The sequence below is a fragment of the Squalius cephalus genome (assembly GCF_949319135.1).
Source record: "Squalius cephalus genome assembly, chromosome: 2".
Lineage (NCBI taxonomy): Eukaryota > Metazoa > Chordata > Actinopteri > Cypriniformes > Leuciscidae > Squalius > Squalius cephalus.
The window spans coordinates 48,123,736-48,140,185 of NC_137123.1; the positions used below are offsets into that span (position 1 = coordinate 48,123,736).

The 16,450-nt window shown below is 35.3% G+C and overlaps 1 protein-coding gene across 1 annotated transcript; it reads left to right on the forward strand.

The window, feature by feature from the left end:
• Nucleotides 1-686: 686 nt before the first annotated feature.
• rfc1 (replication factor C (activator 1) 1) lies at nucleotides 687-14,304 on the forward strand. The gene is made up of 24 exons (XM_079859518.1): nucleotides 687-796; nucleotides 1,383-1,490; nucleotides 1,695-1,761; nucleotides 2,049-2,150; nucleotides 2,260-2,567; nucleotides 2,658-2,732; nucleotides 4,881-4,958; nucleotides 5,215-5,547; nucleotides 5,738-5,845; nucleotides 6,716-6,895; nucleotides 7,041-7,145; nucleotides 7,850-8,237; nucleotides 8,873-8,982; nucleotides 9,188-9,302; nucleotides 9,416-9,504; nucleotides 10,043-10,180; nucleotides 10,685-10,780; nucleotides 10,888-10,986; nucleotides 11,094-11,248; nucleotides 11,710-11,827; nucleotides 12,081-12,226; nucleotides 12,336-12,549; nucleotides 12,744-12,926; nucleotides 13,936-14,304. Exons 1-24 carry the CDS (start codon nucleotides 794-796, stop codon nucleotides 14,029-14,031), a joined length of 3,414 nt encoding a protein of 1,137 aa, XP_079715644.1. The 5' UTR covers nucleotides 687-793; the 3' UTR covers nucleotides 14,032-14,304.
• Nucleotides 14,305-16,450: the final 2,146 nt, after the last annotated feature.

Below are 16,450 nucleotides of genomic sequence, written 5' to 3' on the forward strand. Positions count from 1 at the left end.
TGTTTCATAAATAATCTGTAAATGATTTTATGATATTTATGTTTTGAATATACACATATAGACTATGGAGACCTAAATTCCAGAACATAAAAAAATGTCTGGAAATGTTTAGAGAAAAACTAAAAAAAAACAAAAACGAAATGAATCAAAAGATTAAAATAAATAAGAGAAACAAACATTTAAATAAGAAAAATTAAATAAATGAGTAAATAAACATATTTACATACATACATCTAACAGTATAGTGTTATTATGTGTAAGAAATGCACTTATTAACCAAATGGAAAGTAAATATTTTTTTGCATAAGTATTTTTATTAATTTTCAAAAAAAAATTTTTTTTTATGTTTATACAGAAACAATAGATGCCTTTTAAAATTTTGAGGATGGAGATCCCTCGCACAAGGATTGTATATATTTTGGGGTCAAAAGGTTTCAGGTTCATTTTCAGCTTTACAGAAAGCAGTTTTCATTCAAATGAATTTCTAATGATAGCATTAGGCATAATATTAAATATTTTTTTTTTTATAAACAATCATATACGATACCTCTAAGTATGATTTAGTTTGTTATACAATATTTGTTGCACTGAATTAGTATTGTATTTTACAATGTGGAGTATCAACACACTAGCCGAATCTGATCCGCGCGTTTGTCTCTCTCTTCCTCCATCTGCGCTCCGTCATCACGCTGCGCCTGCGTTGAGTATCATTGGCGCCAAAGAGGACTGGGGAAGCACTACTATCCCGCAATCTGTCCAAAAATAAAGAAACGATATTGACACATGCTCAAAAATGGTGAGTGGCCTTATTAATGCACCATCTATATTAAAAATGGGGCAATCAGAGACGAGCTCAATGCCGTTAATAAGGCTGTTTGGATAAAGAAAGAGCAGTTAGCTCAAACTTGCAGCCTTTAACGTTAGGTGTTAACGTTAGTTAACAGACCAGAGCTACAAAAAGAAGAAAACATACAAAGGCTATTCATGAACTTGGCAGTCCATGTTTACTTCATTTAGTATCACGAGAGTATTTGTTTACGTCTGGGTCGAGCAACATTTAAGCATTTAAAAAGTGTGCTGAACTTAACGATCCAAGTCGACTGTCTGTATCCCAACAGACAGGCCAATATGAGCTGTTGTGTAACTGTATAACAATACAGTACAGATGTTTGTGTTTTTGGTATCGACGAAGCACCTGCTTCCTGTTTGCTATTGTCAATTTTGAAATGTAAATATGCAATAGAATAAACTCAGCTTGGGGTTTCTATGGTAGTTGCTCTGCGCAGCACGTTCAAAAACCTGTGATATTATTAATGAAACTTATGTAAAACTGCATAAAATGTTAATAGTATATTTTTCTAATTCACTTATGCTCATTTCAGGACATCCGGAGGTTTTTTGTGTCCAACAAACCTGCGGCGCCCAAACCTTCAAATGAAAGCACCAGCACTGATGAAGAACAGAAGAAGAAACAGAAATCAAAAACTAAGGTAGAACAACGGTCTAATGTACATTTGTCATTTATTTCCGTGACAGGTGTGTGATTGTACTATATCTATTAAAATATCTATTCATATGAGATGGCACCTACAATATAAGTTAATTCTCATATTCTCTTTATTAACATGAATTTGCATGCTGATGTTTAATGCATCCTGCAGTGTTATACAATCACTCTTTTTCTCTTTCTTTAGGTCAAAAGTCCCAAATCTGATGAGAAACCCACTGGAAAACGAAAGAAAAGAGTCATAATTGATTCAGGTGTGTAAAAGACATTTATCAAGTATTGGTACAATTATGATGACCATTATGTTCACTATGTTAAGACATAGTGGTTATTAAGGATTGAAAAATACCATACCAAACAGGGGGCTGCAAGGAAGTGCTTGATTGTCTGGAATAAAAATGACATTAAAGTAAATAAATTCAGTACTCTAATGAGTTGGGGAAAATTTTAATAATCTAGAAACTAAATATTTTTCCAAAAAAACCCTCTCCTTGACAGTCTTGGAATCTGATATTACAATATTTCTCTCATCTTATCATAGACTCTGAGGAAGACAAGAAGGAGAAGAAGACCAAAAAGAGCACTAAAGAGACACCTGCCCCCACAGTGAAGAAACAACCAGTAACTTTCGTGTCTGATTCTGGTGAGGGAGTCAGCGAGCAAATTGCCTCATGTATAATATAATGCTGTGAATATGACGTGTATATCACAATTTGTGTTCCTTTTTTTTTGTCCTTGTTTTATTTTTCCAGATTCAGATGATACATTTGTGACTCTGAAACAGCACAAACCCAAAGAAAATGGAACGGCTAAAGACAAGAAGGTCTCAAATTCAGGAAAAGAAAAACAAGCGAAAGTTTCCCCTATTAAATCTCCAATCAAAGCCCCAAACACGATCTCAAAGGGAGGTGTGAAGAGTTCTCAGCCCACCGTATCTACAAAGGTCACACCAACCCCACCTAAACTGAAGCCCACCTCAGTAATGGCATTCTTTGGGAGCTCAAGTGTTCAGAGGTCGGAGAAGAAAATGGTGGCCAGTACCAGCGTCAAAAGGAAGGCAGTGAGTAGAGAGAGTGAATAAAAGTGTGTGTTTGCGTGTGCGCTTAATGTGTTGAAAAATTCAAACTCATCAGTATTCGGTCTCGTTCAGCCCACACAGGAAACTGACGAGTCGCTCAGTGATGAAGCCATTGCAAAAGAACTTCAGATGGATGAAGACATTGAGGTTGGTTTAGGACACATGCACGATAATGCACCTATATTAATCAGAATTTGGTCATATCAAAAATGTACAGTATTATGTTCTATAATCAAGGACATGAATCATGAATGAGAATTAATGAGCTGAATAAAGGCTTATGGGTCAATGACGTATAAGGATTTTCAACAGGCCAATTTTAAAATACAAAAAAACATAATACCTGTTGCAATTGTTCAAACATTAAGGATGTTGTGTACACCTAAATTCATTTTAAAAAATTAATTTAAGTGATTTAAGTGTTTTTTCATCTAGATGAATTGTCCGTAGCCTTAAAAAATGTCATGTGGTGCGACCATGATTTATCTTAAAATTAATTAATTTCCTTAACATGCTTAAACATTTTTTTACAAGTTCTTGGTAATTAAAGTGTTTAGAAACCAAGTATTTGCATTTCTTTTGAGTTCTTGTAAATAATGATCTTATTTTTTGTTCTATAATTTCCGAGTTGCCTTCTTAAATCTAGTTAACAGACTTATTTTTCCTGTAAATCACATAAAACTGATAGAAATGTTTTAAAAATATAATTTACTAAAGCATACTGAATCAGTGATTCATATTTCAGCCACAGAAATAAGATATTTTATTTTAAATTTAATACAGTGATTGCTTTTATTGGTCGCACCACATGATAAGTGGTCGCTCCAAATGACACGAAGCCCTTATATAGTTAAAAATCTATTTAAAGAGATCAATGAACAATACATTTTATACAAAAAAATAGATTTAAACCAGATTTTATACAAATTTCACAGAATTTTCCTGAACATAAACATTTTATAAACTCACTTTTATAAAAAAAAAATCACTTCACAAACACAAGTGCACCATTTAATTTAACTTGACTTAGAATTTCTTTCTAACAAATAATAATGTTATAGATATAAATTATATCATAAAAGTATTGTATACAGTTAACATTTGGGGTCAATAGTTTTTTTTAAGTAATTAATACTTTTATTAATCAAGGACACATTCAGTGTTACATTCAGGTGCAGGCTATAATGTTACGAAATATTCTATTTCAAATAAATGCTGTTCTTTTGAACTTTCTATTCATCAAATAATCCTGACATATAAAATGTATCACAGTTTCCACAAAAATATGAACATTGATAATAATCAGAAATGTTTCTTGAGCAGCAAATCATTAGTGACTCTGGATCACAAAACCAGTCACAAGTCGCACAGGGTATTTGTGGCAATAGCCAACAATACATTGTATGGGTCAAAATGATCTATTTTTAATTTTATTCCAAAAATCATTAGGATATTAAACAAAGATGTTTTATATTTTGTAAATGTCCTACCATAAATTTATAAACATTTATTTTTGTGAGTGAATATAGCAATATCGCAAACATAAAAAATTTTTTTTGAGGTCATACCACATGACATCCAAATTTGGCAACTACATACCAACCATTACAAAGGTTTATTTTTTTTTCCAATTTGAGAGAATTACAAACCTGCTTGCTCCTTGGTAAATTGGTTTATGATGTAACTTCCTGTGTTTGAATAGTTTTCAACATATAAGTCCCAAAATGGTAGTTCCTTGATGGCCGCACCACATGATATTTCATAAAATGAACATCATCGGACAAAGTTTGTTTGTATATTATGATGGAAATATAAATGCAAATGCTTTGAATTTTTTTAAAGGATTACAAAACATTTTGGAAATCATGCCAAATAGTGCAGAATATAAATTTGAATAAATTCAGAGTAATTTCAAAGATGTTTTCAAAACAGAAGTTATGGCCGGACGGTCGCACCACATGATGTTTTGACACTTTAAATAACAAAAAAAAAAAAAAAAAAAAAGTAAAAAGTAAATGTTTTTGAAAAGTTAAAGTGAGTACATACATGGGAGAGGTACTACAAATATGCAGTATCTTTTTAGGCATTTAAACCCATTTTTGCCTGAAAAATTTTCGGACAGAAAATTTAGGCGTCATGTCATTGACCCTTATATAGGATATACCTTAATCTGAAAATGCATGTTAATGTAGTCACTTTTTCATATGTAGTTTATTATCATGGAGAAATTGTTAATTTTCTGTATGTATAAATGCGTAATGCAGAACCTGTTTGTGTGTGTATTTTTTGTGTTAGTTGGAAAAGCAGATTCATGATGATGAGGAATTTGCAAAAACATTAGCCATGCTGGATGAAGCTCCCTTACCGAAAAAGGTTAGTGAGCTGCATACATGTCTATAGTTTGTCTTAACTCTGTCTCATTCTGATTTAAACATGCATAGTAAACATACACATGCAAGTAGTTATTCATAATTTATTCTTTCACAAAAATAATATTTTAACAGGTTTACTGCTTATTAATATTTGAAAACCTTTTGTGTCCATAATCAAATGTCCACAAAAATCACGTGGTGTGGCCAATGAAGCCACATTTTTTTTGCTTTGTTACACAATTCTTTTTGTTTCCTAGGCTCGGGTAGACTCTCTCTCCCCTTCCAAGAGCAGCTCTCAGGCAGTTGCCTCAGACACCAAACCTAAAAAGGACCCATCGCCTAAAACAAGTCCTGTGAAGACTAGCTCCAAACTGGCTCAGATGAAAAAACGACAGGATGAAGAGGATGAGCAAAGGAAAAGGGGTGAAAAGAAAATTAAGATCTCTCCTAAGAAAGAGCCCATCTCACCAGCTAGCTCAGAGCAGGCAGCTACGCCCAAAACAGGAAGTGCTTCCACGGGAATGACAAAATCAAGAAGTATTTCCACACCTAAAAGTGAACCCAGTAAAACTTCACCAACAAAACCAGAGGTATTCCATTTGCATATGCAGCTTAATTCAGGATTGTTTTATATTAGAAGATATTCGAAATGACAATGTAAGATTTGTAATTGGGTTTTTTAAGGGTCTTTTAAGTTTTTATTTTGTATTTATACAATGCTTTTCTATAAATATGGCCTGAAAACCTCTAGTGAGCAAACGTTTGTCTCTAATATTTCAGAATACAAGTCCTGAGGATCTTGAGAAAAAACGGGCAAATTCATCAGCCTATCGTAACTTTCTGAACAGAGAAGGACCACGAGCTCTGGGGTCTAAAGAGGTACCACAGGTAAAAACACCTAAACCACTCATGTTGACAACTGAAGGCCTATCATCTCATTGCTATTTATGAATATATTTCAGGAATCAAATTATACTTGACATTTAAAGGGGCTGTATGTAGAATTCAGAAACTCCTGTTATTAGTGACACCAGTGGCCATTAAGTGAACTGCAGCCAGCAACTATTGCCTGTAGTCGCGCTCGTGCACACACTCCGTAATGTACAAGAGACTGAACGCGATTCAAGGCCCTGATATACTCACGGCGAAGTTCTTTTTCATTCTTCGCTTAGAAGCAATAGTTGCTCCTGATAAACATTTAGTAAGCTTTCTAATATATTCTAATCACTGAAAATGCAGAAAATCATGTCTATTCTCAGAACAAATATTTAAAAAACATAGCAGAACTATATAAAGGCTATTTATATGAGCATGTTTAAACTAAAGGATTTTATATAGGATTTTGTATATTTCATAGTTTCATTAATTTGATATGCTACTCCAAAAAAAGTAGCGCAGTGGAATGGAAAAACGCATTCTGTTTGAACGGCCTCTAACATTGTTCATGTCACTATGAAACAGCAAAGTTTTTTTTTATTTTAATTTGTTGCTGTGCATTTGTTGACGTTAGTGGCCTCCATCTTTAAGCTAACATTAGCTAGTATTGCACACTTTCTCACTGTAGAGAACTGAAGAGAGTCTCTCGGGAGGGCACGTAAACGTCACAATCCTTTAGATTTTCCAGGAAAACGTCCTGAGTTCTCCACACAAAAATCAGTCTACAAGCTGTATACATTGGCAATAAAAAAGCGATGAATCCATGAAAATTCTTACAATATAGCCCCTTTAAGCTGCTTAAACATTATGTACCTGTTTTAGGGAGCAGAGAACTGCCTGGAGGGTTGTGCATTTGTGTTGACTGGTGTGTTAGAGTCTATGGAGAGGGATGATGCTAAGTCATTAATTGAGCGATATGGCGGCAAAGTCACAGGAAACGTCAGCCGTAAAACCAGTTACCTTGTTCTGGGACGAGACAGTGGAGCTTCAAAGACTGAGAAGGTCCTAATTTTTATTATTTCTCTTTATTCAAACTTGAGTGTTCTGTATATATATATATTTGTTTTTTCTATATATTTATACATGATCATTTTAATTAAATTTTTAGTTGTTGTAACATCATGTGACTTCAATGTCTATCCTTTAGGCGGAGAGTTTTGGCACTAAGATCATTAATGAAGATGAGTTGTTGGAACTCATAAGAACCAAACCAGGCAAGAAGTCTAAATACGAGATTGCGGCAGAGGCAGAGGTAAAGTAGCTCCCATCAACCCTCCTGTTCTTTCACTTGCACTCACTGTCCACTGGAGCCTCACAATATTTAGCAAAATAAAATCGATATTGCCGTATACGGTATTGGTGTTTATTCAAAGTTATACTGTGAAGGGTGACATTTTATATGAATATGTGTCGTATTGCTACTACTGAGACATCCAGACACAAAAAACAAAGACTCTATTGCTAATGGAAATGCTTACTTTTAGGGGTGTTTTTACACATGAGTTCACTCTTTACAAGAACCAACTAACACTTTGAGTTATAATACAAATATTTAAGTCTTTAAATTCTTCCCTTGTTGTGTTCAAAGCCTTGTGCTTTTCACATCAAATCCTCAACCTTTTATTTTGGCAGAATATTGGTATACCATTATTTTGAACACCCAAATGTTTACAGTTTTAACCAAAGCCCTAAATAGATGGTTCATACCCACAACGTCTTCAATGTAAAAAGTAATTTTTCAGCTTTTGAATATTATTTTTGATTTCTATGCACTGCCTAACGAAATCACCACAATCAATTATTTCCATATATAGCTATTCAATTGATCTGGTCTAAGTGTTGTCGTATTTTTTCATATCGCAATATACATTGCAGAAAAACTAAATAACGCATACAAAGTATGTCCGTTTTTTTCCCATATTGTGATGAGCTGTCTGTCTATCTTCAATATTCTAGAATAAATCCTCTAAAACAAGGACTCCAGACACTAGAGGCAAGCCCACTCCTCCAGCCAAGAAGGCCACACCACAAGGGCCCAGTCCCAACAAGAGAAGCCCTTCAGAGCGGAGGTCTAAGCCTGGCTCTGCCTCTAAATCTGGAACACGTGGGGCGTCTCGTTCAGAGGTCAAAAAGAGTTTGAGCTATGATCAAACCAAGACAGCATCCCCTGTATCCCACTCTACGCCACCGAATGATGGGAGCAGCCTGTTGTGGGTGGATAAGTACCGCCCCCGCAGTCTGAAGAACCTGATTGGACAGCAGGGGGATCAGAGTTGTGCCAACAAGCTTCTGCGTTGGTTACACAACTGGCATACACATCACAGTGGCAATACAAAAGCACCACGTCAGTATTTCAAGTTTGTTATTCTTACTGTGTTCACATGACAGTTGATATTTGGGTAGCTGACAAATAACCTATGATCATCAACATCAAGATTTTACGTTAAAAATATGGATTAGGAAAAGTGTATATTATTTTTATCTTTAATAGTTTTTCAACTTGACTAGTTAATTTGAAATGGTCCCGTAGTATGACAAATGCATTTTTTCTAATGCTAATTTTCCATATAGTCTCTCAATTAATATAAGGTCATATTAATTGTTTAAGATAAGAATTGTAAATGTTGTTTTAGATGGAGTTTAGCATGTCATGCTGCATCTGCTCAATTTCATGTCAACTACCCGTGTCGGAATGGTATACTACCAGTATGCAAGTTCTGTATGCTTATAATACATCAATTCTACTTTTACCATTATATAACCAGAGTACAGTTTCCTATAATGCAGTGCACTTGACTTGACCATGAGCATATGCACCAGATTTTACACTCAGAGTCACAGCATAATGTTTATTTTAATGGTGCATGCCATTCCAACCATACAGAATGTGTTTATTCAAATGCACCATTTGTTGTCATGGTCACAAATGTCATTGTTCTTGCGTCTCTCTCTTTCTCTTTCTCTCTCTGTGTGAAACAGCCAAATTTGGTAAGTTTGGGAGTAAAGATGATGGTTCTGGATTTAAGGCTGCATTGTTATCTGGTCCTCCTGGTGTTGGGAAGACCACTACTGCTGCTCTCGTCTGTGAGGTCAGTTCAGTCTCACTCATAAATACATATAGCATAACATTTAGTTTGACTGTGTTTCAAAAACAGTCTGTGTAATCGTTTAGCGAAAAGTGTTTAGCATTGGGTCAAGGATTAAGTCATTAGTGAATGATTGTAAATGCTGTGTCTGTTTTACAGTTTCGTTGCATTGGGTAAAGCATTAATAGAGTTCCATATGTGCTTGTAGGAGTTGGGTTACAGCTACGTGGAGATGAATGCGAGCTGCACCCGCAGTAAGAACAGCTTAAAGGAAGTGATCGCAGAATCACTCAACAACACCAGCATTAAGAACTTCTATACCGGTAATTAGCTTAATTAATAGCTAATTCAGCAGGTAGCATCTGTAAAATGGCTTGGAGTTAAACTTGGTGATTATAATATAAACACAGTATGTTTTTGTGTTTAATGGTGTCAGGTGCATCTCAGACAGTGAGCAGTAAACATGTCCTCATAATGGACGAGGTGGATGGGATGGCAGGAAATGAAGACCGAGGAGGAATACAGGTAGACATATACACTCACATTCAATTGCATTATCTCTCTTTACCAGAGGTGGTGCTCAAGGAGCAGAAATGGTCATGATGGTTTTCAAATACTTATGGGTTCAGTGGCAGTGTGGAATGGAGCACTAGCTCAGTATATATTATATACTGCCTACAAGTTTTAAAAATAGAATGTGAAACGGTTGACTTTGTCCACAATAAATATTTCAAACTGTATAATTCTACTTCTCATTGCCCTGGGATCATAGATACAAATAAAAATGGTGATTTGGGGAAATAAAAGGTCAAGTCATTGCAATGTGGAATACAGTAATCCATTCAGTAAGCTCTGTTGAACACTGCTCATTTTGAGCAAATGTAGTTGGTCATCTGGGTATTCTGTGCATACAGAAAATGTACATACTTTACACAGTGTATATATTACATAGTGCCGTGCCATCTTGGTAAGAGCAGTATGCTATTCTGAACAGTGAACACCAGTGTATTCAGAGAGTTATTGTGGTTCTTGACACTTGTGCTTTGCCCTTTGACCCACACAGGAGATGATTGGTCTGATAAAACAGTCAAAGATTCCCATCATCTGCATGTGTAATGACCGCAATCATCAGAAGATCCGCTCTCTGGCCAACTACTGCTACGACCTGCGGTTTCAGAGACCCCGTGTTGAGCAGATCAAGGTACTCGCTGGCATTTGAAATGATTGACAGATTCAATCACTGTTGATCGGTGTCACACATTTGCTTATTTAATTAATGAACTAGAAATATTGCAGAATCTTAAGTATTTCTCATTGATTTTGCATCAGATCCTTTAGAAACATTTACAATATTTATATTAAAATAAATCCCAGATTTTCACTGTTTTTTTTTAATCCCTACTTTATATCATTGCTGAAAAATGTATCATCACTGAAAAAAAAACACTTTTTTTTAACTGTTTGTTATACTTGTTACATGTACCTTTTATAGTAATAATTACCATAAAATATGCATTAATTACAAGCAGTTAACCTTACAGTAAGTGCATATTTTTAGTTTATTACTCAGTACTTTGTGTAATTATACTTTACCAAGGACACTTTAACATAAAAGTCTAGCCAAAAAATCTTATTTTAGTAAATATTACACTTATTATGTAAAGTATATTTAAAAAATGTTTAAGCTGCCTTTTTGCCCAATCAGGGGGCTATGATGTCTATAGCTTTCAAAGAGGGTCTGAAGATCCCACCCCCAGCACTGAATGAAGTAATCCTGGCGTCCAATCAGGATATTCGACAGGTATGATGTTAACAAACAAATCTGTTGCCTTTCTTCACTGGTTCAGTGTCTACTATAGAAGCCTGTGTTTTACACTCCAACATTTGTTATTATATTTCTACATCTAGATCCTGCACAATCTGTGCATGTGGTCGGCTAAAGACAAAGTCATGACCTATGACCAGACCAAAGCTGATGCTATCAACGCTAAGAAGGACATGAAAATGGTACATCCGCACACTGTTAAATACATTATGCACACTTTATGAGCATGGGCTCATTGATGACATGAGTAGACTGTATAGAATGACAATATCTGTGTGTTGTTATGCAGGGTCCATTTGATGTGTGCCGGAAGGTGTTTGCTTCAGGAGATGAAACCGCCCACATGTCTTTGATTGACAAATCAGACCTTTTCTTTCATGACTACTCTTTAGCACCACTATTTGTCCAAGAAAACTATCTGCACGTCCGACCAGCTGCCGCAGGGTGAGTTTTAGATTATACACAATAGATAATCACTATATTTTCCCAAATTATGAAGATATTCAATATTCATCTCAATACATTTGCTTTTTAAGTTGATCCCCATGAAAAATACATAATGTGAATAGAACAGACAAAATGTCTGATGCAGAACAAAACAAAATTAGACTGTTTTTTGAAGAACAAAGACCTATCTGTTTTGACATACAAAATTGACATTTTACAGATAAAATTGTCTATAGAAAAATAAGCTAAACTTTTAACATTACTATTCACAAATTTTATCTTGTCAGCAAAATTGCAATAATATCTCTTATATTCTATGTATCGGCCAGCCTTAACTCACACCAACAGTTACAGCTTGTACACTTTGAAAACATTTTTGTTTCACAATATTTTAAAAAGTCTATTTTAACTGCAGATGAGAGCATGATTGTATAATTGTGACATTTGATGTTTATCAGGGGAAATCTGAAGAATCATTTGGTGTTGTTGAGTAAAACAGCGGACAGCATTTGCGATGGAGATTTAGTGGACAAACAGATCCGTTCTAAACAGACCTGGTCTCTGCTTCCTACACAGGTAACATACTTCCTGCCATTGTCTTCTCATCAGTGTTGACCTACAAATCCTCAGTCGACATCTTTGAATGCTGTATCAGCACCAAAATAATCAGGCCCTGAAGTGGCCATTTTCAAAATAAACATTTTTGAGGCAGAAAAGATGAATGAAGTCATATTACAGCACTGATTTTTAACATATTACAAACTTGTTTACATAGTAGTTTTGCATAGATCAGTGAAAACAACATATATCTGTGTGTATTTATTTCCAGGCAATATATGCAAGCGTGTTGCCAGGGGAACTGATGCGTGGCTATATGAGTCAGTTTCCAACCTTTCCCAGCTGGTTGGGCAAGTTCTCATCAGCTGGCAAACACAGCCGCATCATACAGGAGCTGGCTTCACACATGAGCCTAAAGTGAGAAAACACACTTTTCTCTCCCTCTCCTTTCCTCCATGTCTGAAGTATGAAGTCTATAAACCTCATTTTCGCTTTCTTAAAAGCTTGCCTATTTCTTATCCTGCAGGACGTTAAGTAGTAAGGAAGCAATAAATCTGGATTACCTGCCATATTTGCGCTCCGCAATATTAGAGCCTCTTCAGTCCCAAGGTTCAGAAGGAGCCAATCAGAGCGTGAAGCTCATGGATGATTATGACATCATTAAAGAGGATGTTGATAACATGATGGAGATCAGCACATGGGGCGGACAGACGGATCCTTATTCTAAGCTAGACTCCAAGGTGTGTGTGTGTGATTTTCTTAGCATATTGTAGAGTTATCCTTCAGGACAAGAAACCGGTGGTCCAGTTGACAGTTCATTGCTTTGACAGATGCCTGCTCCATCTGAGTTAATTGTGTTTTAACAGGAAAACATCTGGAGGTGCTGTATGCCACACTTTATCCCCATCAGCTCTGGTTTTTTCCATTTCTGCAGGTGAAAGCTGCCTTTACAAGAGCCTACAATAGGGAATCCCATCTTACTCCGTACTCCTTACAAGTGGTTAAGAAAAGCCGTAAAGGTGCTGTTGACCCTGAGCCTGTAGGAGAGCTTGACAATGAATCTCAGGTCCAGGAAGAGGAAGAAGACGATGGGCTTACCAGAGATGCAATGATCAAGGTAGATATCAAAATAGAAATCCAGTAGCTCATTTCGACTTATATATCAGTTTTCCAATCATGTTAACTTAATAACATTTCATTTGGAGAACACTTAAAGGCATAGTTCACCTAAAAATGTAACCAACTCGGCCTGATGTTGTTTCACTTTTGTTCATCTTTGAAACTCATGAAGTTATTTTTAATGAAGTTTAGATTTCTGTCCTTCCATTTAAAGTCAACTCAAAAAATTTAATCCATCCATCAGTGGATAAATCCTGAAGAGACATGATCGCTTTATATAATGATCAGGTTTAATTTAGGCTTTCAGCGCTTACGTCATCGTATTGTTCCAAACCTGTATGACTTCCCTTGTTTCTTGGAACATAAAAGGTGAATTTTTGAAGAATCTCCACTCTTTTTAATACAATTACAAAGAGACTGAAGCTTTAAAAGAGGTCACAAAAGCACCATAAAAGTTGCTTTCTATTGCAAATCTTCTTAAACCACTGTGACTGGTTCATTGAGTCAGTGAGTTGAGAAACGGATCTGTTATGGCTTCAGAGGAGTCATGATAATTTAAAGAGAAAGCTTGGAACAACATGAGGGTGCGCTTGAGGGATAAATAATGACCTTTTTTCCTTTTGGGGTGAACTATTCTTTCAAACAAGTATAGTTTGTCAGAGTTTGTCAAGTGGTAAAGTTTGTCAGAGAATCCGAGCCCACAGAATTCAAACACCCACCCAAATACCCATTTTGAGACTACATGTAACTTATGAAATATTTTGGCTAATTTTATTGCGTACAGCACAACTGAGAGTACTACACTCTTATTAGCAATAATAGCATATTTTACTATGTTCAAATTCATTGTACAGAATTCCACACTTTTTCCCAAAATCAGCATAGAAAATGCAGAAGTAGCCTTCATATTCCATCAGCGCCTACATATAGGCAAAATTCCATTATAAATCACTCAAAATGCTACACCTTTATTCACCAGTTTTTTTTTTTTTTCTTCACTCTTTCAGCAGAAGAAAGCCAAACCAGCAAAAGACGTCAAGCAAGAGAAACCAGGGGCTTCTGGGAAGGGGAAAGGCAGGGGTAAAGGAAAGGCCAAGAACTGAGATAAACATAGGAGGGTTTGAGACAGAAACCCTTACTCTCTCTGTTTTCATAAAGATGTGAGTGACTGAATGACATCAGCTCTATAAACAGAACTTCTTTTTGTCCGTGAGTCATACTTGTGCACTTCCTGAAAGCCATCACTCAGCTTAAGCTGCTTTCAGCAGAGGGACCAGGCGCTGGGGGTGGACCACACATTTTCACAGAAGTCATTATATGGTTCACAATTCATCAAGCATATCAGACTCGACACATGCATCATACTGTTAACACATGACGTTAAAGCTATATTCATCTTAAAGGTAAATAGTATTAAGGGCACTTAATGTCATCTCACTCATGTAACACCCATGACAAAATACATGAGCATTTTAATATATTACCTTCTGTTGTTCACAATTATACAACCTCTTCCACTAAAGATGTGGACGCCCACTGTACTTTGCTGCATGTCAGCTTAGTGATCACAATGTAAATATGTATGTCATATTTGCTTTTTTCCTTTGTTACTTTGAATACTTGCAGATATATAAATAATACCTTTCTTAGTGGTTTCTATGGCAGCACTTTTGGATCTAGACTTATATAGTGTTATAGAGATTATTCTGTAAATGACTTAATGTGTGCTATTTCAAAAATTAAAACAAGAATTATGTTGTAGAGATGTATTGTGTTTGCTTGTCATAATTATCTCCATGGTTCATTTTTCTTGATGATGCAGATCACAAGTATTGATGATATGGTTGTGGCGCAGAATGGTAAAAACAGCTAAATTGCTGATATATACAGTACAGTATCTGGGTAAACAACTCGTACATAGGTCCAGGTATTTTATTTAACAGCAGTTAAAAGTCTAACATGAAGGCTTTAATAGACAATTATTTACAGCAATAAAATGATGTATTTTGTATACAGGTAATTTACAGTAGAAAAAGACAAATGTTGAATGTTGATTGTCATTCTAACGGACACAGTGAAGTGCTGATTTACATGTAATGCATCTGACAACATATGCAAACACAATGTTTATGATTCATTACGGAGTTACAGTCAGAAAATACTTTAAATAGTTTCATAAACATTTTTTTTGCATGATTTATGATAACCTAAATGTGTAACTGAACCACACTTACAAATAATTATCCTTAATGTGAGCTCTCAGAGTTAATTATGCCATAAGCTAGCACTACAGTAAAAGACTGTGTAAAAGACTCATCGTTTAGCACAGTGGTTCTCAACCTCTTTGATGAGGATAAATTATCCACAATTTAAAGTTTATTGTTTCTTGAGTTTAAAGTTTAAAGCAATTTAAAGTTTCTTGTTTCTTCCTCAAAAAAAAAAACATTTATTGAGGGAAAAGACATTTTTTCCAGTTTACATTTTGATTGTATGCTTTTTAAATCAAGTAAGATTTAAAGGGGTCATGAATTGAGAAATCCAATTTTCCTAGAGCTTTTGACATTTAAGAGGTCATCATACTATAAGAATATCCTGTAAGTTTCAGAAATGAAAACTTCCTTGTTAGTCCAAAAACAGCTTTTATTGGAAACCGGTCTCAGAAAATGACTCGTGGAATGTGCCTATAGATAGGTGAAAGAGAAAATCAACGCCTACTACTTTTTTTTTTGATAATGTTGTTCTGCTCATCTTGGCCAGGTCACTTCTGTAAAAGAGATTTTTAATCTCAGAAAGTTTTATAAAAAAAAAAAAAAAAACTAATAAACGCCTACTACTTCATTGCCCACTGTCATGTTAGTGAGTTGACAAAGAGAGAAGAGCAAAGGATCACTGGACTGAAAATAACTTTACCCTCCAGACGATCCTAAAGCTAATGTATTCGGTACATTTCACTGTGGAATCTTTGGTAAATCAGTCGCAATTTCGGTGCAGGCTTTGCTTTTACGATATGGAAACCAGTGACCAGTGATTTCTTATATGTAATGATTCATGTACAGTAAGATGTTCTTTGTCTATGTGTCAGTAAATCAAACCAGTGACTAAATGGTCAACTTCACATTGTTTCTCTTAGTAGGATGAAAATATTCTGTTATTTAAACTGTGATTAAATTATATATAGAAAGTGATCAAAGAACGCTCCCTTTACAATCGCTGGAGCTGTCAATCAAACAGTGCGAGTTTATCAGTGACTGAGTTCTGGACTCTCTCCAAAACTCCCATTAGAATCAACAAATCTCTTATTTACATCGTGACTGCACTTTTAGTTATGATGAAAGCATTCGCGAGAGTGCAGAATAAGTTGTAATGATTCATGTTCTGCATTCATAATAATAATAATAATTTATTGGCATTGCTATGATACAACGAGATTACATTAGAGCATCAATCGACAGTGCAATTTCATGAAGTGCAAGAGATCAACAATAGCACATTTTATAAACCGGGCAAAGCGACATAAACAAG